The 25,543-nt window shown below is 46.7% G+C and overlaps 1 protein-coding gene across 1 annotated transcript in view; it reads right to left on the bottom strand.

Moving 5' to 3' along the window:
* Fam186a (family with sequence similarity 186 member A) overlaps positions 1-25,543 on the bottom strand; it is a 58,902-nt gene that overhangs the window by 5,070 nt on the left and 28,289 nt on the right. Inside the window, exons 4-7 of the mRNA XM_037197368.1 lie at positions 10,879-18,067; positions 9,065-9,257; positions 5,801-5,946; positions 4,269-4,451 (exon numbers count right to left, since the gene is read on the bottom strand). Of these exons, the coding sequence (XP_037053263.1) occupies positions 4,269-4,451; positions 5,801-5,946; positions 9,065-9,257; positions 10,879-18,067 (7,711 nt within the window). The remainder of the gene's footprint in view (positions 1-4,268; positions 4,452-5,800; positions 5,947-9,064; positions 9,258-10,878; positions 18,068-25,543) is intronic.

Below are 25,543 nucleotides of genomic sequence, written 5' to 3'. Positions count from 1 at the left end.
CACCACAGAACCAGAGTCCAGAGATCATCAAGTAAGAAACTGTAACAGCTAAAAGGTATTTACACCCCCAGACCCAAAAGCATCTGGGCGCTATAAAATACTTTAATATAAACATCTATTACTGTGAGATGCTTTTTTTTTTTTTTTTTTTTTTTTTTTTTTTTTTTTTTGAGACAGGGTTTCTCTGTGTAGCTTTGCGCCTTTCCTGGAGCTCACTTGGTAGCCCAGGCTGGCCTCGAACTCACAGAGATCCGCCTGGCTCTGCCTCCCGAGTGCTGGGATTAAAGGCGTGCGCCACCAACGCCCGGCTACTGTGAGATGCTTTTAACAATTGATCACCTGTCTACTGGATGCCAAACTAGTAAAGGAAACAGGTGCTTTAAAATAATCTGTCTCTGATAAAGCTTAACATGTTTCAAAATCCATAGGGACAGGCTGGATCTACCTCAGATAAATGTCAACATAAAATAATAATGATTCTTTTCTCTCTAAGCTTTTTTCTGTGCCACCAGCATCTTGTCAGACAGAAGGTTCCCAGCCACAGCCAAGAGGGATACATGTCCAAAAGTCAGCTGGAAGCAGTTTTTGAGAGGAACGACGCCCCTATTCCCATCTACCTGCTTTTTTTATAATAAGCGAAAGTCTGGGATGTAAGGATTGATTCCTTAATTACGTCACCAGCCTGCAACGGCATCCTGGCCTAAAAAGCGGTGTGCCTTCTTCCTGTTCTCTTTTCCGCACTCTCTCCTTCCGTTCTCCCTCCTCTGTGCAGTTCTTTCTCTCCTCTCTCTCTCTCTCTCTCTCTCTCTCTCTCTCTCTCTCTCTCTCTCTCTCCCAATAAAGCTCTAGAAAGGTAACTATGGCTCGTGATTCTTCCGCCATCCAGCACTCTCCTCCGTCGGCATGGCCGACCCTTAACCGACAGCTGTTCCGTTCAGTTGCCTTCTAGGAGCAGAAGCTGCCGATGCTCTCCTTCATACATCAGAAGCTCAGCTAGGCGGGGTCTTGCCCTGCTGATGCCTTCCCTTTGTTCCAGGGCAGAGCAGATGCTGCTGACCTCCTTAGCAAATTACAGCCTCTTTAACACAAGCCCTGGCTGCAGGGCTTTAACCCTAAGCGTGGTGCTGGGCTTTTCCTCCCCAAACTGCATTTCCTTTCTCTTTCTCCTCTGCTTGCTCTTTTCCAGGGCAGACTGGCATAAGGGAAGTCAGTAACAACCACGCCACAGTTTCAACATTATGCTGTCTTGAAGTTCCTTCTTTGCCAAAGAAATTAGTCCTTTGTTTTTAATTTAGCCTCAGGCAAGTTCTTAGGACAAGAGCAGAAGATACCTAGGTTCTTTGTGGAAATGTTACAGGCATGGCCTCGTTCCCAGTGACCAACACTGTTCCCCTCTGAATCCTCTTGAGCTGGGCCTCCAGAGTCCACATGGCTCTCAGCACGACTGTCTCCCAAGGGCTTACTAGAATGGCCCTTAAGCTGTGTTTACAGTGTTCAAATGCTCTTTTAGTCCAAAGTTCCGAAGTCTTACACATTCCTCAAAACAACAAAACAAAACAAAAAACCCAGCCGGGCGGTGGTGGCGCACGCCTTTAATCCCAGCACTCGGGAGGCAGAGCCAGGTGGATCTCTGTGAGTTCGAGGCCAGCCTGGGCTACCAAGTGAGCTTCAGGAAAGGCGCAAAGCTACACAGAGAAACCCTGTCTCGAAAAAACAAAAAAAAAAAAACCAAACAAAACAAAACAAAAAAAAAAAACAACAACAAAAAAAAAACAAAAAACCCAAACAAACACAGTCAGGTCCTTCACAGCAGCAGCCCACACTCTGGTCCCAGCTTCTTCTGAATTTATTACTTTAATATATCTGTGATAAAATATCATGACTGAGACAACTTATAAAAGGAAGTCTTTACTTATAAAAGGAAGTGTTTATGGTTCTAGAGGGCTGAGTCCATCCCAGGAGGGAGCATGGAAGCAAGAGGCAGGAATCATGGCGGAAGCAAGCATGAAGCAGAGTGAGGACAGGAAGTAGGGTCAGGCTATAAACCTTCAGAGCCCATCCCAGTGACATACTTCCTCCAGAAACTCATAGACCTGCCCCCAAAGCACCACCAACCAGGAATCAAATGTCCTAATGTCTGAGTGTTAGTCCACCAAGAACCAGCTGCATTCCAGAACCAGGTGCTCCCCCAACCCTACTCCACCTTCTTCATTTTCTTCACTAAAAGCCAATGTGACATGTCACCACTGTCCTGTATTTTCCCTTTGCACATGCTCCATACCCCTATAAAGCCTGCATCATCACAGCCTGTAACATGAATTGCTAAACAGTCTTTTTGTTTGTTTTCGAGACAGGGTTTCTCTGTGTAGTTTTGTGCCTTTCCTGGAACTCACGCTGTAGACCAGGTTGACCTTGAACTCACAGAGATCTGCCTGGCTCTGCCTCCCAAGTGCTGGGATTAAAGGCGTGCGCCACCGCCCGCCACTTTAATTGTTTTAGTAGTTACTTCCTGAGGCTGTGACCAAAATACCTAACAGGAAAAAATATATGGAGAGCAAATATTCTTCAGCTCATGATTCTAGAAGGTTCAGTCCCTTAGGGCCAGGAAGACGTGGCAGAATATTGGATCTCACACTGTGATGAGCCAGAAAAACGATGTAAAGGAATGCTGAGGTGCTCTGTGGGGACTCCCAGTGAGTGGAGTGACGCCTCCCAAGGCTGCCAGGAGTCTCTCGTCCTCAGAGAATTCTTTCTGGCAATGCCTCACACACAGATACAGAGGATGAGTCTAACCACTTCCTAGAGGATTCTAAAATCAAGACTGGCTGGCCTTGAACTCACTATGTAGCAGAGGATGGCCTTGAGTACTGATCCTACTGCCTCTACTCCCAAATAATGAAACTACAGGAATGTGCCGTCATCTCTAGCTAATTCCTTTTCTATATATATGTGTACTCTAACACACATGTGCACTCTAACACATGTGCACTCTAACACACATGTGTGCCCTCTCTCTGCATATATATATATATATATATATATATATATATATATGCATATATAGTCATCTATATGATTTGGTTTTTCTTTTTAAAAGTTTTGAATATATCTTTTTTGTGTGTGTGATATGTGTGCGTGTGGAGCCAGAGATGGGTGATCGGGTGTCTTCCTGATCACTCGCCACCTTATCTGACACAGCGTCTCAATGAGCCTGGAGCTCAGCAATTCATAGGCTGGTGAGCCGAAGTCTCCCGAGATCTGACTGTCTCACCCTCCCTCTCAGTGCTGGGGTTACAGACTTGCTGTCTGTGCCCAGCTTCTTTACTTGTGTGCTAGAAACCCAAACTAGGCTGTCTTCTGTTTTTTTGTTTTGAAAGAGGAATCCCTCTGTTTCTTGTCAAAACAATTGAATAGCAATGTAGATTACACATCTTTTTAGACAGTTAAGTCCTGCTTTTGGATGTTTCTTTCACCAGGACTCCGTGATGCTCCTATCTTGTTCTTTTAGTGAAAGAAGGTAAATGGTTGCATTCATCTTACTCAGACACGGGGAACACCCATAGAACTCAGGTTCTCTATTGGTGTGAGAGGCCCTGTACCAGCTGAACCTGGCCCAGCCTCCGTGTTTGCTCTTGAGACAGGCTTTCGTTGTGCAGACAAAGCTGGCCTCAAAGTCTTGATCCCCTACTTCAGCCTGCTGAGGGCTGGGATAATGAGCATATGCTATGATACGTGTTTTTACATTGTATACATTATTTATTGTTGTTTTGCTGTGCAGTAAGTGGAACCCAAGGTCTAGGGCACACTAGCAAGCACAGCTGAGACGCATCGCCAGCCTTCTATGACAGACTCTGTTTTCTTGCCCAGTACTGAGGGTTGAATCCAGGGCCTCACATATGCTGGGCAAGCAGTCTATCCCCAACTCTGTTTTGTTTTCTTTTTTTCTTGAGCCAAGGTCTTGCTATGGAGCCTAGACTGGCATTGAACTCATGTAAATTCTCCTGCCTCCGCTTCCCAAATGTTAGAATTCCTAGCCACTCCCCCAGCTACATGACCACATATGTGTTGTCTAGTAGCCAGGCAAGATGCTTAGTCATCCTAGGGCCTGATGTCCTACTAATCTGTGTGCTGCATGGTCATGTAATCTATATGCATGCATGGTGTAGCTACCTAGGCCCATATGCGCATGTACAGGGGACCTTGGCTGCAGAAGAAAGTCAAGGTAGGACCCAAGACCCAGTTACCAGAGTACCCAAACCTTTACTCACTTTGACCGGATGGAAGCAAGAGATTTTCTGAAGGTCGACTGAATATCTAACTCCAGCAGTCTGGGAATATCTGGGTAGCCACCCAGCTGGGCCCAGAGCGTATTTAGAGATGTCTTCTCCGTTATCGGGTAGCTTGAAGTGGACAGGTCAGCGTTCCAGATGGCCTCCAGCTGAGCTTGCTCTCTGTAGAGTCAGAAGGCGTTAGGCAAAGGACGAAGCTCCTCTGAGCTCCACAGCTAATCAAAACACACATATCTCACCCTCCTCTTCCCTGCACCCGTGAGCTGCCCTCCCATGCACCGGGGAGCCTTAGCTGTAGCCACTGGACAGAGACATGGGGAAAGCAGGATTTTCCCATACAGTTACCAAAACCACCCTTACGACTAGTCATCCATTTTCAAGCTACTTTCTTAGCCTCGTAAAGTACACAGACCATGTATCTTTTCCTTCCAAAGCTTTTGCCTTCTTACAAAAGACAGAGAGACTGAGAAATACAGAGAGAAAGGGGAGGAAGGAGGTACAAAGAAACGTGTCAATGCTTGAAAGTTTACTAGATATTCTTTAAGTAATCTGTTTCTTAGGAGGATTCAGCTTTTTTTTTTTTTTTTTTTTTTTTTTTTTGGTTTTTCAAGACAGGGTTTCTCTGTGTAGCTTTGCGCCTTTTCCTGGAACTCACTTGGTAGCCCAGGCTGGCCTCGAACTCACAGAGATCCGCCTGGCTCTGCCTCCCGAGTGCTGGGATTAAAGGCGTGCGCCACCACTGCCCGGCTGGATTCAGCTTTTTAAAATGTTTTTTACATGTGCCGCATGTGCCACGGTGGTCAGAGGACACTAGCGGTGGGCAGTTCCGTTCTCTCTCCCCTGAGTCCCAAGAATCAAGCTCCGGGGGTCAGGCTTGGCAGCCTGTGCCTTCACCTAAGGCTAAGCCGTCTCTCTGGCCCAGCAGTGTTTAAAAAAAAAATGAGCAAACAAAAAGCCCTTTATTTTATTAAGAGAAAGAGGTGCTGAGTTGGGCGGGGGAGGACAAGGTAGTGGCAGAGGCAACCCTGTGGCGGCCTTGGTTGTCTCCTTCCGCCTCTGTGTGTGTCCTGGAGCGTGAGCTTAGACCCAGAGGCATGCCCAATGAACACACTTATCTGCTAAGCCACCTTGCTTCATTTTTTAAAAAAGGAACTCAAAATTAAATGCTAAATATTTGAGTAGAAATATATGTAAATAAACCTTGCTGAGTCAGGCATGATGGCAAGCCTTGATCCCAGCACTCAGGAGGCAGAGGCAGAAGGATCTTTGTGCATTCCAGGTCAGCCAAGAGGATACAGTGAGACCTTGTCTCAAACAAAACAATAAACCTTGCTGAATTCGCTAAGGAAATAAGTACATCCACACTCTTCTTCTATCATATCATAACTGTGGGGAAAGGAAAGCCCTCTGGTAGAACTAAAATATTTTTAATCAGAAAAATAAAATACCGGGTACCACTTATCACCAAAAGTTTACTTCTACTACATACCCCATATTGTTCTACTACGTACCCCAATGTTTTGAAAATGTTGGGTTTTTTGTCTTCAATTAATAACTCCAAGACTGGCCGTTGAAATTTGGGAAGATCAGGTATCTGCTTAAAGTCGGAGAGCAAGGGCACAGGCTGGCTAAGATTTAGTTTAAACCCTCTTTCAAGCTAGAAGCAAAACCAACAACAAAAACAAGTTAGTAGATATGGAAAAGAAAGCAGAGTATCATTGCTCAGGCTTTTGGACAGAGTGAGGTGGGAAAAGAGAATCAGGAAAAGCCAAAAATGTTAGGAAGTTCTACTTTGAATCCAGACAGTATCAGAGCAGCCAAGCCACGCGCCCACACCGTGATTCCTTTTGGAGGATGGGGGAGCGTAGACTATGGCCTGAGACTCTATGTATGCAGCTCAGCCTGACCTTGAACTTGCTATCTGTCTGCTTCCACACACTGACCAGCACCTTCCCCTTTACTGTCCCCTCTCTATGCCTTGACAGCCACGCTTCACCACCTGGGTTCTGACTTCCCTGACTCTAGCCTGGTTTTTCTCAACCTTCCCGATGCTGCGACCCTTGAACACAGTTCCTCATGTCATGGTGACCCCCAACCATAAAACTATTTTCGTTTCTACTTCATAACTGTAATTTTGCTACACCAAAGCCGAAAAAGTTGTAACACAAAACGTCCAGGAAATTTGGGACACCATGAAAAGACCAAACCTAAGAATAATAGGGATAGAAGAAGGAGAAGAATACTCAACTCAAAGGCACAGAAAATATATTCAACAAAATCATAGAAGAAAACTTTCCCAACCTAAAGAAAGAAATGCCTATGAAGATACAAGAAGCTTACAGAACGCCAAATAGACTGAATCCAAAAAAGAAAGTCCCCTTGCCACATAATAATCAAAACACTAAACACACAGAACAAAGAAAAAATATTAAGAGCCACAGAGGAAAAAGGCCAAGTAACATATAAAGGCAGACCCATCAGAATAACACCAGACTTCTCAATAGAGACTATGAAAGCCAGAAGATGTTATGCAGACACTAAGAGACCACGGATGCCAACCCTATTATACCCAGCAAAACTCTCAATCACCATAGACAGAGTAAACAAAATATTCCACAATAAAAGTAGATTTAAACAATACCTATCCACAAATCCAGCCCTACAGAAAGTACTAGAAGGGAAAATCCAACCTAAGGAAATTAAATGCACCCATGAAAACTCAGGCTTATGTAGATAACCCCACACCAACAAATACCAAAGAAGAGAAACACAACACTACCACCAAAAAAATAACAGGAATTAACAATCACTGGTCATTAATATCCATCAGTATCAATGGTCTCAACTCACCCATAAAAAGACAGGCTAACAGAATGAATATGAAAACAGATCCATTCTTCTGCTGCATACAAGAAACACACCTAAACTTCAAAGACAGATACTACCTCAGAGTACAAGGCTGGGAAAAGGCTTTCTAATCCAAAGGACTTAAGAAACAAGCTGGTGTAGCTATCCTAATATCTAATAAAATAGACTTCAAACTAAAATCAATCGAAAGAGATCGGGAAGGACATTACATATTTATCACAGGGAAAATCCACCAAGATGAAGTCTCAGTTCTGAACATTTATGCCCCAAATATAAAGGCAACCACATTTGTAAAAGAAACATTACTAAAGCTTAAATCCTACATCAAACCCCACACATTAATAGTGGGAGATTTCAGCACACCACTCTCACCAAAATACAGATCTACCAGACTGAAACTTAACAGAGAAATAAAGGACCTAACAGATGTTATGGCTCAAATGGACTTAATAGATATCTACAGAACATTCCATCCTAACACAAAAGAATATACCTTCTTATTGCTGGGCAGTGGTGGCACACGCTTTTAATCCCAGCACTTGGGAGGCAGAGGCAGGCAGATTTTTGTGAGTTCAAGGCCAGCCTGGTCTACACAGCAAGATCCAGGAAAGGCACAAAGCTACACAAAGAAACCCTGTCTTGAAAAACAAACAAATAACAAAAAAATAATATACCTTCTTCTCAGCACCCCATGGAACCTTCTCGAAAACTGTCCACATGCTTGGTCACAAAGCAAATCTCAACAGATACAAAAACATTGGAATAACCTCCTGTCTTTTATCAGACCACCATGCCTTAAAGTTACTGTTTAAAATAACCCTGAACTTTTGAATTGGAACCTGTTTTTATGTTCAAGCTATCTGTGTATCTCCTGAAGTTGTACATAAAATGTTTTTACATTCAAAAAAAGGACAAATACTATAGAATTGTATTACATGAAATATATAGAATATACAAATTCATAGAGACTGAAAGATTAGATGTTATCTCAAGATGGAAAAGAAAGTAATATAGAGCAATTATTTCCTAAGTATAGAATCTCTGTTTTGAGTGATGGAAAAGCCCCACAAATGGACAGTAGTATCAGGATATAATATCATGAATGTAGTAAATCAATATAATTAATGTAATTAATGAATATCACAAATATAATTATTGAATGAATACTGCGAATGTGATCAATGAATACCACAAATGTAATGAATATCCTGAGTGTAATTTTAAAAAATATTAATTAATTAAAAAAAAAGAATCTCAAAACGAGCATTCTGGACAAATTAGGTATGTAATACGTTCATTGCCATTTGTCTTCAGAGTCAGGAAAGGGGACAGCAGACACGTTGATCATTTGAAAGCAGAGTTACATAGCTAAGGAGACCAACGATGGCCGTGACACCAGCAGAGAGAGATCTCTTCCCAGAACCTTCAGGGACAATGAACCCTGGGACACTCTGATTTCATAAACTTCTTGTTGTTGCAGGGGTGGTAGAGGATTCCTTTCTTGTTGCCAGTTCTTGAGGGGGAAGATGTTCACTAAGATAGGAACTTACCCTATAGCCAAGGCTGCCCTGGAATTAGCTATGTAGACCAGGCTGGCCGCAAACTAATAATTTCCATTATAAATTTCTGATAATCTGTTACAACAGCCCCCAGGAAACTCATACACATGGTCTAGCCAGGTAAACATTATTGTCAAAACTTATTTCCTTGGAGTTGAGCACGCCTTTAATCCCAGCACTCAGGAGGCAGAGGCAGACAGATCTCTATGAGTTCGAGGCTAGCTTGGTCTACATAGTGGGTTCCATGGCAGACAGAGCTGCATAGTAGAGAGACCATGTCTCAAACAAAACAAAACTACCCTTCTTTCTTTGTCTTGCCCTGGGAGAAGGAGCAGACAGCAGAGCTACCTGGGTGAAGAACTGCATCATGGACCACAGACAGTGTTTCCGCCTCTGCTCTAGCTGGTTCTGCTTTTCAGTCCAGAACCACATCACCTTCTTCTGGTAGTGATCAATTCTGTCCAGCATGGTGAAGAGGTTCTGAGTCTCGTACCCTTTCCCAGTATTTTGGATGGCTCTTAATCGTTTGATTATGTTGTTTCTTGAAAAAAAAATGAAGAATTAGATCCATACAGTTCTTAAATCTACCTTAGAAAACCTGACTTCTGTTTCTTTCCATTCTGCTCTCATTCTGAGTTACTAGGAGGTATGAAAAGGGGTGGGAGACTTGTTTAATGAAGTCTTTATCTAATTCTCATGTAAGAATAAATTTCTAGCCGGGGCGGTGGTGGTGCACGCCTTTAATCCCAGCACTCGGGAGGCAGAGCCAGGCGGATCTCTGTGAGTTCGAGGCCAGCCTGGGCTACCAAGTGAGTTCCAGGAAAGGCACAAAGCTACACAGGGAAACCCTGTCTCGAAAAACCAAAAAAAAAAAAAAAAAAAAAAAAGAATAAATTTCTGCGGGTGGTGGTGGCGCACGCCTTTAATCCCAGCACTTGAGAGGCAGAGGCAGGCAGATCTCTGTGAGTTTGAGGCCAGCCTGGGCTACAGAGCGAGATCCGGGACAGGCACCAAAGCTACATAAAGAAACCCCATCTCAAAAAAAAAAAAAAAAGAATAAATTTCTGAGTGGATTGGTAGTGGTGGTGCAAACAAAAACTATACATTTTTATTTAAAAAATTCTTATAAAATTTTTATTTAAAAAAAATGAAGAAAAGCTATAAATTTCTGTAGACTAGGCTGGCCTTGAACTCACGGAGATCCACCAGGCTCTGCCTCCCAAGTGCTGGGATTAAAGGCAGGTGCCACACCTGCCTGGTTTAAAATTATTTTCTAATATTGGAATGTGAGAGGACTATCTGGGCAAGGTGGCTGTTTTCCCAGTACTGAAGACTGCAAGGCAAGAGGGTTGTCATGAATTTGAGGCCAGCATGGACTACATAGTGAGTATATGCCATACTAAACTACAGGAGACCCTGTCTCAACAACAAAAACAAACAAACAAAAAACTCAAAGAATTTATAGTAGACATACATTTAAATTCCCTCAGTAGAGGGAAAGAGACTATTTTACAGGTAGTGATCAAGTAACTAGACAAGAAAAAATAAAAATAAATAAAATTAAAAACAAAAAACACAAACAAAAAAACACCCAGATCTCATAGCAGAGAGGTGTGAGCCAAAGACTTACATGCAAGGAAAACAAACTGAGAAAGGTTGGTTTGGTTGGTTGGTTGGTTTTTTGAGACAGGGTTCTCAGCCCTGAATCCTCAACGTACACACTCCATCTGCCTCCAGCTCCCAAGCAGTCGAGTTACAAGCACGTACCACCACAGCTGACTTCCCTTTCTGGCCTTAGCCCTCCATCCCGCAGATCCTTAAGGAGAGGATATTTACAGCATATGATCTGGGGCTGGAGCAGTGACTCGGCGGGTAAGAGCACTTGCTGCTCGGCCAGAGAACTCGGGTTTGATTCCTAGCACTCACATCATAGCTCACAACGGACTGCAAGTCCAGTTTCAGGAGATCCAACATCCTCTTTGAGCACAGGCACACACACACAGTAGATAGGCATGCCAACGAAATGCCCATGCACATAAAAAAACTAAAAAAAAAATTAGAGCGCATGGCCTGACAAACATGAAAATTCTGGGCAGTGATGGACAACGGTGTTCAACGCAAGGACTTTATCAGAAAATGGTCTGTAAAATCATTATACCCACCTGGCAAGCTGGATCAGCCGATAGGCAAGATACTTGCGGGACAGATACCCCAGCCGAACTGTATTCATGTGGAGTAATTCAATTATGAGATTCCTGGCAATTGTGTGGTACTCTGAAGGGAGTCCAGCAGTTTGTGCAGCGTGATTTAATATAGCCAGGTTCTTCCTTTGAGCCTCCACATCGACAAAGTATCTGTCTTCATGCTGCTGGGCAGTGACGGGGGACCCCACCATCTTGGCTTTCCTAGTGCCAGGAACTGGGGATAATATCCAGGGCTCGTCTATTGGGGGGAGCCGTGGTCTTTGGCCCCTGTCAGAAGGTGTGATCTGTGGTGTTTGGGAGAGCTGAGTGGTCAGAGACGGTAGTGATGCTATAGATTTCTCCCGAGCGGAAGGTGCTTTCTCACCAATGTGATGGGACTTTGATCTTGGTATCCTAGAACTAGTGACATAAGGCTGAAACATTCCAAGTGATCTCATGTCGGGAGAATCTTGGAGTACCCGAGCGTCTTCTAAAATGTCAGAAAACTTAGACATTTGCATCTTCTCCATAGGGAAGGGAGCCGGAGAGACCTCAAAGCCCAGAGCAGCACTCGGGTGAGCTCTGATTGATTCAGGTTTTGGAGGGGAAACAGCTACTGGCCTTTTCTGAGAGACTGAAGAGGGAGAAATTCTCTGAGGTCTTCCAGGGACTGGGAAAGCCTCTGCTGAGACAGGAGTTCTTACAGAGAATCCTTGCTCAGCAATGATCAGTGATGGCTTTGGCTGTCCAGGGGTAGAATAGGTCTGCATGTAGGGAGTTTGGCCATGGATGGCCGGAGGCTGGAAGGGGACAGCAGAGCCTCCAGGAACAAAGAGACCTGGAATCTCTCCAGAGGTTGGTGGGGCTCCAGATACTAGAGGTGGTGTCGGCCTTCTGTGGGTGAGGCGAGTTTCCGGCATGAGAGGTGACCCGGTGTCCCCAGGTTTGAAGGGATGCCAGTGACCGAGGGGCAGCCCTGGAGTGGAAGGGACTTCTGGTGTTAGCTGTGTGGGAATGACTTGACCTCTGTCTGCTAGAATCTGTCTGTAGGTGGGAGAGATGCGTGTTTCTTCAAGCTTCTCAGAGTCAGGAAGAAAGCTCATTGCTAGGCTCGTCCTAGGGGAAAAGGGGGCTTGAGAAGACTTCAGTTTCTGCAATGCAATAGATGTAGGAAGCAGTGTGTCAGGGGAAGGAACCAATGCAGCCGGCTTTTCTGGTGCGGTTAAAAGCCCCCATGTCCAGGCCAGTTCTTCAGTGAGTGCGTCTTCTAATGCTGCCACCTGCTCAGAGGTGAGGGTGATAGATGCTGCCTGAGTTTGTTCCTGGGTGAAAGTGACACCCAAATTCTGGGCTTTCTCAAGTGCTATAGTGAACGTTAGCGTTTGTATCTCTCCTGGACCAAACTGGCCCCGCAATGGGGCCTGCCTGGATGTGAGGGGAGGCTGCAATGCCTGGGCTTGCTGGAATGCCTGGGTCTGCCCTGGCCTGAGAGTGATGCCCGATGCTTTGCCCTGTCCCTGTGGAAGTGGAATTCCAAATGCTGGGGACAGTTGAGGAGTTAGTGGGATTTCAATTGTCTGGGTCTGTTTAGAGGCAACCGCTGGTTTCGGTGTCTGGATAGACTCGGGGGCGACAGGGACTTTCAGAGTTTGGATTCGCTCTGTAGTAGGGCCGCCCCTCAGTGCTGCTGCCTGTTCATAGGTTAAAGGAGCCTCCAACTCCTGGAATTTCTTCAGAGGAGAAATACCCCGTGTCTGGAACCGTGAAGAAGTGAAACGGAGCCCCAGGGCCTGGGCCTGCCCAGGGGTGAGAGTAATCCCGAGGGCTTCTGCCTGCTCAGGGGTCAGGCTGATTCTGTGTGCCTTGGCCTGCTCAGTGGTGAGAGTGAGCCCCAGGGCCTGGGCCTGCTCAGGGGTCAGACTGGTCCTCCATCCCTTGGCCTGCTCAGGGGTGAAAGAGACTCCCAGGGCCTGTGCCTGCTCAGGAGTCAGACATATCTTCTGTACCTTGGCTTGCCTAGAGGTAAGAGTGAGTCCCAGTTCCCGGGCCTGCTGTGCACTGAGAGAGATCCCCAAGCTGTGTGTCTGCTCAGGGGTGGGACTGATCTCCAGGGCCAAGGCCTGCACCCTGGTCAGGCTGACCTCTTTTTCCTTACCTGGCTCAGGGGTAAGAGTGATTCCCGAGGCTGCTGTCTGCTTAAGGGTAGGAGCTACCCCCAGGGCCTGGGCCTGCTGGAGGGAGAGTGTGATCCCCAGGACCTGGGCCTGCTCAGTGGTCAGACTGATTCTCTGTGCCTTGGTCTGCTCCAGGGTGAGAGTGATCCCCAGGACTTGGGCCTGCTGAGGGGTCAAACTGATCTTCAGTGCCTTGGCTTGCTCGGGTGTAAGATTGATGCCCAGAGCTTGAGCCTGCTTAGGGGTGAGAAAGATCTTCTGTATCCGGGCCTGCTGTGGGGTAAGTGTGAGCCCCAGGGCCTGGGCCTCCTCTGGACTGAGGCTGATCTCCTGTGGTTGAGCTAGTTTGGGAATGAGAGTAATCCCCAGGGCCTGGGCCTGCTCAGAGGTGATTGCTATCCCCAGGGCCTGGGCCCGCTCAGGGGTCAAACGGACCCTCTGAGTCTTGACCTGCTGAGGGGTGAGAGTGAGCCCCAGGGCCTGGGCCTGCTGAGGAGTGAGAATAATCCCCTGTGCTTTGGCCTGTTCAGGGGTAAGAGCCATCCCAAGAGCCTGGCCTTGCTGGGGGGTCAGACTGATCCCCTGAACCTTGACCTGCTGAGGGGTGAGAGTAATCCCCAGGTCCTCGGCCTCCTCTGAGGTGATGGTGATCTGCTGTGCTTGGGCCAGCTGAGGGGTAAAAATGCTTGTCTGTGCTTGGGCCAGCTGAGGGGTGGTATCTAGCCCCAGGGCCTGGGCCTGCTTAGAGGTGATTGTTATCAGCAGGGCCTGGGCCTGCTCAGGACTCAGACAGACCTTCTGAGTCTTGATCTGCTGAGGGGTGAGAGTGAGCCCCAGGGCCTGGGCCTGCTGAGGGGTGAGAATAATCCCCTGTGCTTGGGCTTGCTCAGGGGTAAGTGCCATCCCAAGAGCCCGGCCTTGCTCGGGGGTCAGACTGATCCCCTGTACCTTGACCTGCTGAGGGGTGAGAGCAATCCCCAGGTCCTCGGCCTCCTCTGGGGTGATGGTGATCTGCTGTGCTTGGGCCAGCTGAGGGGTGATCGCTATTCCCAGGGCCTGGGCCTGCTCAGGGGTAATTGTTATCCCTAGAGCCTGGGCCTGCTCAGGACTCAGACAGACCCTCTGAGTCTTGACCTGTTGAGGGGTGAGAGTGAGCCCCAGGGCCTGGGCCTGCTGAGGGGTGAGAATAATCCCCTGTGCTTGGGCTTGCTCAGGGGTAAGAGCCATCCCAAGAGCCCGGCCTTGCTCGGGGGTCAGACTGATCCCCTGAACCTTGACCTGCTGAGGGGTAAGAGTAATCCCCAGGTTCTTGGCCTCCTCTGGGGTGATGGTGATCTGCTGTGCTTGGGCCAGCTGAGGGGTAAAAATGCTTGTCTGTGCTTGGGCCAGCTGAGGGGTGATATCTATCCCCAGGGACTGGGCCTGCTCGGGGGTGATGGTTATCCCCAGGGCCTGGGCCTGCTCAGGGGTGATGGTTATCCCCAGGGCCTGGGCCTGCTCAGGACTCAGACAGACCCTCTGAGCCTTGACCTGCTGAGGGGTGAGAGTGAGCCCCAGGGCCTGGGCCTGCTGAGGGGTGAGAATAATCCCTTGTGCTTGGGCTTGCTCAGGGGTAAGTGCCATCCCAAGAGCCCGGCCTTGCTTGGGGGTCAGACTGATCCCCTGTACCTTGACCTGCTGAGGGGTGAGAGCAATCCCCAGGTCCTTGGCCTCCTCTGGGGTGATGGTGATCTGCTGTGCTTGGGCCAGCTGAGGGGTGATCGCTATCCCCAGGGCCTGGGCCTGCTCAGGGGTAATTGTTATCCCTAGAGCCTGGGCCTGCTCAGGACTCAGACAGACCCTCTGAGCCTTTACCTGTTGAGGGGTGAGAGTGAGCCCCAGGGCCTGGGCCTGCTGAGGGGTGAGAATAATCCCCTGTGCTTGGGCCTGATCAGGGGTAAGAGCCATCCCAAGAGCCCAGCCTTGCTCGGGGGTCAGACTGATCCCCTGTACCTTGACCTGCTGAGGGGTAAGAGTAATCCCCAGGTCCTCGGCCTCCTCTGGGGTGATGGTGATCTGCTGTGCTTGGGCCAGCTGAGAGGTAAAAATGCTTGTCTGTGCTAGGGCCAGCTGAGGGGTGGTATCTATCCCCAGGGCCTGGGCCTGCTCAGGGGTGAGATTAATCCTTTGTGCCTGGGCCTGCTGAGGGGTGAGAGAGACTCCCAGGACCTGGGCCTGTTGAGGACTCAGACTGACCCTCTGTGCCTTGGTCTGCTCAGGGGTGAGAGTGAGCCCCAGGGCCTGGGCCTGCTCAGAGGTGAGTGTTATCCCCAGTCCCTGGGCTTGTGGAGGGGTCAGGCTGATCTCCTGTTCCTTGGTCTGCTCAGGAGTGAGAGTGAGCGCTAGGGCCTGGGCCTGTTGAGGGGTCAGACTGATTGTCTGGGCTTTGGCTTGCTCAGGGGTAAGAATGATGCCCAGGGCCTGGGCCTGCTGAGGGGTTAATGTGATCCTTGGTTCTTTGGCTGGCTCAGGGGTGGGGGCAATGCCTTGATCCAGGGCCTGCTTCAAGGTGAGAGTAATGTCTTTTCCTTGGATCTGCTGGAGAGGTAGAACTGCTCTTTGGGTCACTGTGACCCCAGATGTTGGCACTTGTTCAGCGGTTTGGATTTCCGATATGAAAGCCCCCGCTGGAGTCAGCTTCTGCTGAAGGATCCTAGGGGCCATCAGCTGAGTCCCCAGCTCTTGTTCCTGCTTGGCTGTGGGAGGAGGGATCTGCACTTCTTTCATGGGTTCGTGACTAGGAGGACCACCCCAAACCTGTTCCCGCTCAGGGATGAAAGATGCCCTTGAAATCTGAGGCATCTTAGAATCCACTATCTGGGCCTGCTCGGGGGCGGGCACTGGGAGGGGCTTGGCAGAAACGAGGAGGGTCCTGGGGGAGAAGGGCTGCTTCTCTTCCGGGCTTTCCATGGCTCTCGGATCCACTTGGAATAACTGTACTTGGCTTGTCTGGAGTTTCAGGCTTTTCATCCACCTGGGCGTTAAGACCATTGCGCTCTGGGTGAAGGTTTTAAATAGGTCTTTCGACTTTGAGTCACCCTTGGGCGGCAGCTTTGATTTGCTCCCTTTCGGCCTCGGGCCTTCTTCTGCATCTCTCACCGCCTTCGGCTTCTCCTTGTCCACGTCCTCCCTCTCCCTCAGGTCCTGAGCCCTGCTCATGTCGGGGGTCATGGCTGCCGCCGCCGCCGCCGGTCTCCACTCTTCCAGCTCTGCTGCCTTCTCCCTGGCCCTGTGCTTTGGTTCGGCCTGTTTCAGAAGTCTTTGCTCTTCCTTCCAGGCCTCCTCTTCCCACCTCTGCCACTCTTGCCTCTTGTCCTTGTGGTCTTGGGCTGCTGCGGAGACGGTCACGCCGTCTTTCTCGCTGTCCAGTTCATCTAAGATGGTTTGTGTTAGCGCCCTGACCACTGGGTCTGTCATCTCGCTTAAGAGGAAGCTGGCGAGGTCCGACTTGGCACTGATGAAGCCCTGCCCGGCCAACGGCTGCGGTAAAGCAGGGGTCGCCTTTTGTGGTTTGCTGAGTTTCTCTCTCAGTTGTTTTTTTCTTGACTCTTTGTAGGCCCTCAAGGTTCTAGTCACGGTTTCAGCCACTTTTTGGACATATTCTTCCGTTTTTGCCTTTATGAGATATAATTTTTCAACTTCTGCTCTTTCTAGTGATTTCTCCTCCTCCTGTATACTCTTTGGATCAAAAGCCTTTCCTACATTATTCGTTTTCTCTCGTAGGAAAGCCAATATGGCTTTTTGAAATGATTCTAGGGTATTTTGTTCACTTCTGGCATCAGGAGTTGCTGGAGTCTGCTTAGGCGTCTTGGATTGTAATTTACTTTGTTGCTGTTTTGTGGTGCCTGGCATTTCTTCAGTTTTTCCCGGTACGGGTTTTTTCCCCTTTGTTTCTGTTTTGGGTGGCTCTGGGGTACTCTCAGGCTGGCTTGCCTTGGTTTGTTCTGCTTCAGTCTTGGATTCTTTGTCCATTGGCTTAACCGGGGGTACCATTTTAACCTCTGATGAAGCTGGGCTTTTCCCAAGTGAGTGCTCTGACCTGCCCTTCTTGAATCGTTCCCACAGGCTACTCGCTCCACTTTTGACCTCCTGGCCCTGTGGTTTGCCTTCTAAAAAGGATTTCCCGTCTTTTCTCTTCATGTCCAGGGCTTGTAGATCAGAGAACTGACTAGATGCTACCTCCATGACTTGCTTTTCCTCCTTCTCCAGGTTTGTGTCCGGGGTCTCGGCTGGCAGTGGGACTGGGGGATGCTGCTTTTTCTGATCCTGGTCGGCCTTATCTTCAGCTTGCTGCTTAGCCACATCTACAGCCATTTCACCTTGGGCGACATATGTCATACTCGAGTCCCACTTTATTGCGGTGGCTCTGACACCCTTCGTTTGGGACTCATCTATAATCTTTTCGAGCTCTTTGTTTAAGAGACTGTCAATCTCCCCTGAATCGACCTCTTTGCTCACAGTTGCCTGTGGAGACCCTAGAACTAACATTCTCAAGCTCGGCGTAGTTGGGACCAATAGCTGGCGTCCTAGAAAATTTTTTATTCGAATAAGTTGGTCACACTTTTCTTCGGAATCTCTAAGTTTCTGGTGAAGCATTTCGTTTTCCTTACTGAGTTCTTGGATGACTCTCTGCAAGAAGTCTTTTTCTGTCTCTCTCTCTTCATTCACACCCACGCTGGTAGCTTGAAGGGTCATAAGTTTCAGCTCGTCACTGACCATACTCAAGGCTTTGGAAAGGTTCAGAATAGTTGCTGATATGTATTTAATGGCATTGTTTTCCAGTTTGCTTAACATGGCTGAGCTGATGAGTTCCTGGAGCATGTCTTGAATTTCTGAAACCTTGGTACTTAATGCAAGTTGGTCGCAGATCATCTGGTCTGGCCTTAAAGCGTGGGCTGCGGCAGGCCGCTTTACAACTCGGTCCTTCCAAGCTTTCCAGAGAGTGCCCCTAGTCACTAGGAAGAAAAACATAAAAACAAAAAAATGGACTTGCATTTCTTCCTTTAGGTTGTGCTGTGCCCATGCTTAAGCCTAAGGAACTTAGGATATAGGATAAACATTCATCAGAAAAGTTGAAATAATATTGGACTTTACAGTCAGCAGCCAAAGGTGAGGTATCCACGGTCTCACTTTAGCACAGAAAATGGCCAACTTAACACTTGAGAGAAGAGACAAACCTCCATCACAGCAATGGAAAACAATAGGTAGATGCTCCTCTCTACAAGAACAGTGGAAAACAATAGGTAGATGCTCCTCTCTACAAGAACAGTGGAAAACAATAGGTAGATGCTCCTCTCTACAAGAACAGTGGAAAACAATAGGTAGATGCTCCTCTCTACAAGAACAATGGAAAACAATAGGTAGATGCTCCTCTCTACAAGAACAGTGGAAAACAATAGGTAGATGCTCCTCTCTACAAGAACAGTGGAAAACAATAGGTAGATGCTCCTCTCTACAAGAACAGTGGAAAACAATAGGTAGATGCTCCTCTCTACAAGAACAGTGGAAAACAATAGGTAGATGCTCCTCTCTACAAGAACAGTGGAAAACAATAGGTAGATGCTCCTCTCTACAAGAACGGCAGTGGTGCTCCCCTTGCCTACAGGCTGCTAGATAGACTTCCTTCCAAAGATTACTTCCCCCAAAAGAAATTGGGGGAAGTAATAACATTTTTTAAGGCAAGGTCTCTTGAATGGCCTAGAACTAGGAATGTAGACCTCGTTGGCCTCAAACTCACAGAGATCCACCTGCCTCTATCTCCAGAGCGCTGGATTATTGGTGTGCGCCCCCACTGCCCGGTGTGTGTCATCATGCCCAGCAGTACTTTAGTTTTTGAAGTGGTGATGTCTGTCCTGAACCCAGAGCTCACCTTCTTGGTGGCAGTCTGGCCAGCAAGCCTCAAGGACCCACCTTGTCTCTACATCCCCAGCTCTGGGACTACAGCTGTGCTTGACTGCACTCTAAGTTTGTATGTGGATGCAGGGGACCCACGTTCAGTGCTTGTGTGGTAAGTGTTCTTCTGATTGAGCCTTGATGTGATAGAATGAAACGGCACATTACTTATGTGCTCTTTATTCCCCAAATCAGCCATCTCAGGGCAAATTTCAGCAGAGCAGCATCTTATCATGTACCTGATTGTTTCTCAAAATTCCTAAGGCCAGACATCGGGCACAAGGAAAAGTCTGAGAAACTCTAGCAGCTAAGAGGAGGCTAAGCAGATACAGACACTACTGGAGGTAGTGTGGAGCTTACATCCAAGACAGAACGGGATGGTAGGTGAGGACCAGGAGGTCTGACTATGTTATGCAATTTAGTTACTAATAACGTGCCAGTGTTGGTTTCTTTCTTCTTTCCTTTGTCTTTTTGGTTCTTTGAGATGGGGTCAAACTTGCTGTGTCGTCAACAATGGCCTTGAACTCTGGATCCTCTTGACTTTCTCTCTCAAATACTGAATTCCAAGTGTGAGCAACTACACCTGACTTCAACTTTGGCATCTTAAATGTAACCAGTGTACATACTCATGCAAGATGTATATTCAAAGCCGGGCGGTGGTGGCGCACGCCTTTAATCCCAGCACTCGGGAGGCAGAGGCAGGCGGATCTCTGTGAGTTTGAGGCCAACCAGGTCTACAGAGTGAGTTCCAGGAAAGGCGCAAAGCTACACAAAGAAACCCTGTCTCGAAAAACCAAAAAAAAAAAAAAAAAAAAAAAAAAAATGTATATTCAAAGACTGTCTTAGTTAGGGTTTCTATTGCTGCGATGAGACACCATGACCAAAATCAAGTTGGAGAGGAAAGGGTTTATTTGGCTTATACTTCATCATCATAGACCATCCTTGAAGGATGTCAGGACAGGAACTCACACAGGGCAGGAACCTGGAGGCAGGAGCTGATGCAGAGGCCATGGAGGGAGCTGCTTACTGCTTGCTGCTCATGGCTTGCTCAGCCTGCTGTTTTTTTTTTTTATATAAAACCCAGGACCACCAGCCTAGGGATGGCCCCGCCCACAACAGACTTGGCCCTTCCCCAAATATACACCAAATAAGAAAATGCCTTACAGCTGGATCTTTTTGTTGTTGGATTTTTTTTTTTTTTGAGACACCCTTTCTCTGCTTAGTCCTGGCTGTCTTGGAACTCACTCTGTAGACCAGGCTGGCCTTGAACTCACAGAGATCCGCCTGGCCTTACCGTTGGATCTCAGGGAGGCATTTTCTCAACTGAGGTTCCCTCCCTCCTCTCTGATGACTCTAGCTTGTGTCAAGTTGACATAAAACTAGCCAGTACAAAGATTTAACTGTGTGTGTGTGTGTGTGTGTGTGTGTGTGTGTGTGTGTGTGTGTGTGAACACATGTGTGTGTGTGAGTGTGTGTGTGTGTGTGAGTGTGAACACATGTGTGTGAGCCCATGGAGAACAGAAGAGGTCATCAGATCCTCTAGAACTGGAGTTGTACACCGTTTTGACCATGTGAATACTGGGAATCAAACTGAGTCCTCTGGAAGATCGGGCAGTGCTCTTCACCACGGAACCATGCACCAGGCCACTAATGTAAAATACCGATAAGGGAAAACTATGGAGAAGTATACAAGAACTCTAAAGCTACGCTAAAAAATAAAGCCCATTTAAAAGTAAAGGTGAATGACGATGAGCCAGGGCTGGCGGGTAGGGATGTACTCCTTTAATCCCAGCACTTGGGAGGGCAGAGGCAGGTAGATCTCGGAGTTTGAGGCCAGCCTGGTCTACAGAGTGAGTTCCAGGACAGACAGGGGTGGGGTGGGCTGGAGAGAAGCCTCAGTGTTAGAGCACTGCCTGATCTTCCAGAGGACCTAGAATTTGATTCCCTCCACTCGCTTTTAACCTTCTGTAAACTCCAGTTCCAAGGGATCTGATGCCCTCTTCTGGCTTCCACAGGCACTGCATGCACATGGAGCACAAATATATATGCAGGCAAACACCCATGCACATAAAAATAAGTAAATAAATTTTAAAAAGAGTAAAAGGCAGTAAGACTTTGCCCACATGACCCAGCTGTATTCCCAGGAGCCTCTTTTTTTTGGGGGGGGGGGCTTTTTGAGACGAGGTTTCTCTGTGTAGCCCTGGCTCTTCTGGAGCTCACTCTGTAGACAAGGCTGGCATCGAACTCACAGAGATCCACCTGCCTCTGCCTCCCGAGTGCTGGGATTAAAGACGTGTGCCACTACCACCCGGCCAAACAGTAGCCTCTTGATATTTAGATTTTGATATTAGATATTTAGATTTAGATATTGATATTTAGTTCTTGCCACATGAGTTTGGGCCCCACAAATATCCACTAGCCAGTAAGATAAAGAAATAATTATAGCCAGGTGGTGGTGGCCCACGCCTTTAATACCAGCACTCCGGAGGCCAAGGCAGGCTAATCTCTGTGAGTTCGAGGCCAGTCTAGGCTACAGAGTAAATTCCAGGAAAGGCAAAAAGCTACACAGAGAAACCCTGTCTCGAAAAACTAAACAAAACAAACAAAAAAAAAAAGAAAGAAAGAAAGAAAGAAAAGAAAAGAAAAAAAGAAAAAGAAAAGAAAGGAAAAGAAATAATTATAAAACTATATTGTTAGGTCAGATATGGTGGCACGCGCCTTTAATCCCAGCACTTGGGAGGCAGAGGCAGGTGGATCTCTGTGAGTTCGAGGCCAGCCAGGGCTACAGAGCCAGATCCAGGACAGGCTCCAAAACGACACAGAGAAACCCTGTCTGGAAAAAAAAAGAAAAAGAAAAAAGAATAGTGGAACAAAGAACACTGTGAGACATACAGAGAACAGGCTTAAAGTCAAGTAAATCGAGAAGGACATCAGATGTAAGTGATACAATGTACAAAAACAAGGCATGCTGGCACACACCTGTAATTTCAGCACTCAAGAAGTTGAGGCAGGAGGATTGCAAGTTTAAGACTAGCTTGTTCTACAGACTTAGCTCCTACATTGACAAAACAAACAGCAACAATAATAAAAGTGCATATATCCCCCCTCTTCACCCTGTCATCCACATCCACAACCCTAAAAAAATTCAGGAGCTGTTAGATTTGTTTTTTTTTTTTAAAAAAGTACTCAATTGTAAATGACATACCTTAGATCCTAAGGCCTAAATAGGTTGGAGGTGAATGATTTTAACACAGCAGGGGGTTGTGGGGTGGGAGGAGAGGAGAGGGCTCAGTGAGATAAGGCTATGAAACCTGACAATGAGTGTAATCCCTGGGATTCACACTGTGGAAGGAGAGAACCGACCCCCTCAAGTTACTCTCTGACTGCGCCACACATGTGCCCAATAAATAAATAAATAAATAAATAAATAATTTTTTTTATAATGTAAGGGGTCTGGAGAAATGGCTGAGTGTTAAGAACACTGGCTGCTCTTCCAAAGGACCCAGTTCAATTCCCAGTACCCAGATCCAGCCATCTGGAACTCCAGTTCCATGGCATTTGATGCCCTCTTCTGGCCTCCAGAGACATCAGACATGCAAGTGATACACAGATATACTTACAGGCAAAACACCCATACACATAAAATTGAAAAATAAAAATAAAAAGCCCATCAGGGCAGAAAAATGGATGGAACTAGAAAATATCCTGTATGGTGATATTTTATTTGTGCTGAAATGTGATTTTATTTGTATGTCAATAAAGTTGCCTGGGGATCAGAACTAAGAGAAAGCCATTTAGCAGAAGTCTGGTAGTGGTAGCACAGGCCCTTAATCCAATCACATGGCAGGCAAAAATCTGTGTGTGTTCAAGGACACAGCTGAGTAGTGACCTTTAATCTCAGTACCAACCATAGAGACCTGGAGGTCTGTATAGACAGGCAGTGACGAGGAAGTCATGTGGTTGGGTTTACAGTCAATGAGAAGGCAGAACAGAAAGGCAATAAAAAGACAGGACACAGGAGAAGATCTCTCTCTCAGGGGAGCGAGTGGTAAGATAAGGCGGTCTTAACTCTTGGCTGCTATTCCATCTCTGGGCTTTTAACTCTTTATTTGGCTCTGTGTTTCTTATTTAATAAGACTGCTTAGAATTACATCTACATTTGGTGCCCACGTGGCAAGAATTCATTAAAAACCATTGGTGGTTACAGGCCCAGCCCACCCCAGGTCCAGCTCAGCCCTGGCTCAGCCAGAATTTGCAGGCTCTAGGCCCGGCCGGCCGGGGCCAGTGGTCCAGCTGCAGGCACCACTGGTCTGGCTGCAGGCCATCAGAGCTGCACTCAACTGGAGCTGCAGGCCGTCAGAGCTGCACTCAACTGGAGCTGCAGGCCGTCAGAGCTTCACTCAACTGGAGCTGCAGGCCGTCAGAGCTGCACTCAACTGGAGCTGCAGGCCGTCAGAGCTGCACTGCACTCAACTGGAGCTGCAGGCCGTCAGAGCTTCACTGAACTGGAGCTGCAGGCCGTCAGAGCTTCACTCAACTGGAGCTGCAGGCCGTCAGAGCTGCACTCAACTGGAGCTGCACCTGTGTGGAGTTGCTTGCGGCCAAATCACCAACTCTCTGGTCCGAGCTTAAGGAAGTCGCAGCTCAGGCTCCAGTCGGCTCAAATGGGAGCACGGGGCTGGATTTCAGCTTTTAGCCAGAACTCGTGGCTACACTTTCTTTTTTTTCTTTCTCTCTCTCTTTGGATTCCCATCTCGGACACTAGGTAGCTGTTTTGAAATTCCCTCGGATTTCTACTGTTCTACACAAACTTGGTAAGTCAATTAAGATATCAGATATTTTAAAGGAAAAAACTACTTAAAAGAGAAATTTTTTTCCACATTAAAAAAAAAATGGGTATTATCTGTAGAATAGAAGAAAATTGGTCTTTGATAAAACTTTAGGCAGTCTGAACAATAATATGAGAAGATTAATGCTGATGGGATGTACATTATACCAATTATGCATATTATTACTTATCCTTATTTTACAATTTTAAAAAATAGTCAATTTAAGCACCAGGATAAAAGCTTTAGAAAAACCTGTTAAAATGAATTATAGAGAAATTCAGACTCAGACAGAAGAATTTAAGGGTGAAATTATTTCAGGATTGGATTATAAGGTTACAGAAAGAAAGCCTGTTTTCAAACAATCAAACTTAATTTATCTGGTAACTGTACAGCAGCTACCTGGTCAAGTGAATGTACAAAATAATTGGAATCCAATTGAAATGTTATATTTAAGAAGATTTAAAGAGGCAATAGTATCTTATGGCATGCATTCCCCATTTGTAAAGCAAATGTTAAACTCCTAGTCAACTTGTAATAGGATTATTCCTCGGGACTGGAAAGAGCTGGTAAATGCTGACCTGGAACCCGGGGCACAGCTGCAGTGGTGCATGTGGTTCAGAGATGAGGCTAAAAACATAGAAAGTCAGTGGAGGGCTAGAGGTGTGGAAATCTCCCAGGATCAGCTTCTTGGAGAAGGTCAATATGCTGAAATACAAAGACAATGTTTATATGATAACCAAAGCCTAATTCTATGTCAAATGGCAGCCGTGAATGCATGGGACAGAACTGAGGAAGCAGGAAAGAAAACTGAGTCATTCACAAAAGTTATACAGAGCCCAAAAGAATCCTTCATGGATTTCTTACAAAGACTGACTTGAGCAGTAAATAGAATGGTCCCAAATTCAGAAGCTAGTCAGATAATAATCTAATCTTAGACTTTTGAGAATGTGAATGCAGCATGCAAGAGAATAAACAGGATGTTAAAGGCAAGATCTGTACCCTTAGAAGACTGGATTAGAGACATGTTTAATGTTGAGTCTCATGGCCATGATGATATGCGGATAGAAGAAGCAATTTCAAGAGGTTTGAGGAATTATCATATATTTTGAATGTGGAAAGCAAGGTCATTTGAAAAGGGACTGTAAACAGGTCATTCCTAAAAACAATGTTTCTTCAAGGAACAATGGCAACAGAATGCCCCTTCTTTTTGGAGTATGCAGAAGGTGTGGTAAGGGAAAACATTGGATCAACAAATGTAGATCAACAAGGGACAGACAAGGTAATCCTTTGCCTTGGTCTTTGGGAAACTTCCAGCGGGGCCTCATGCAGGTCCCCACAGCAAATCCAGTTCAGACCTTTCCTGCAGTCATAGAAGAAACCCCTACTCAGAGCAATTAAATAACCAAATGCCTATTGGAATAAACCAGGATGCTCGGGGTGATGGAACAGTTGAGACAGAGAGAACAGAAAATTCAGGAGAAACCATAAAGAAAATTTTTTGGCAAACTTCTATAAATGAACAAAGACCAAAATTAACAATAAGAATAAATGACGGTTTGTTGTCTGGTCTGGTAGACACAGGAGCTGACATGACCATAATTGCAACAGAATTTTGGCATCCAACTTGGCCTCTTCAGGAGGTAAGCATTCAGCTGTTAGGAATTGGAATTTTATCTCAAGTGAAACAGAGTGTAAGATGGATTGAATGTA

The sequence above is a fragment of the Peromyscus leucopus genome, chromosome 20 (genome assembly GCF_004664715.2).
Source record: "Peromyscus leucopus breed LL Stock chromosome 20, UCI_PerLeu_2.1, whole genome shotgun sequence".
In the NCBI taxonomy this organism is placed as follows: Eukaryota; Metazoa; Chordata; class Mammalia; order Rodentia; family Cricetidae; genus Peromyscus; species Peromyscus leucopus.
The sequence above is the reverse complement of the archived record's forward strand: the minus strand, read 5'-3'. Positions and strand labels throughout refer to the sequence as shown.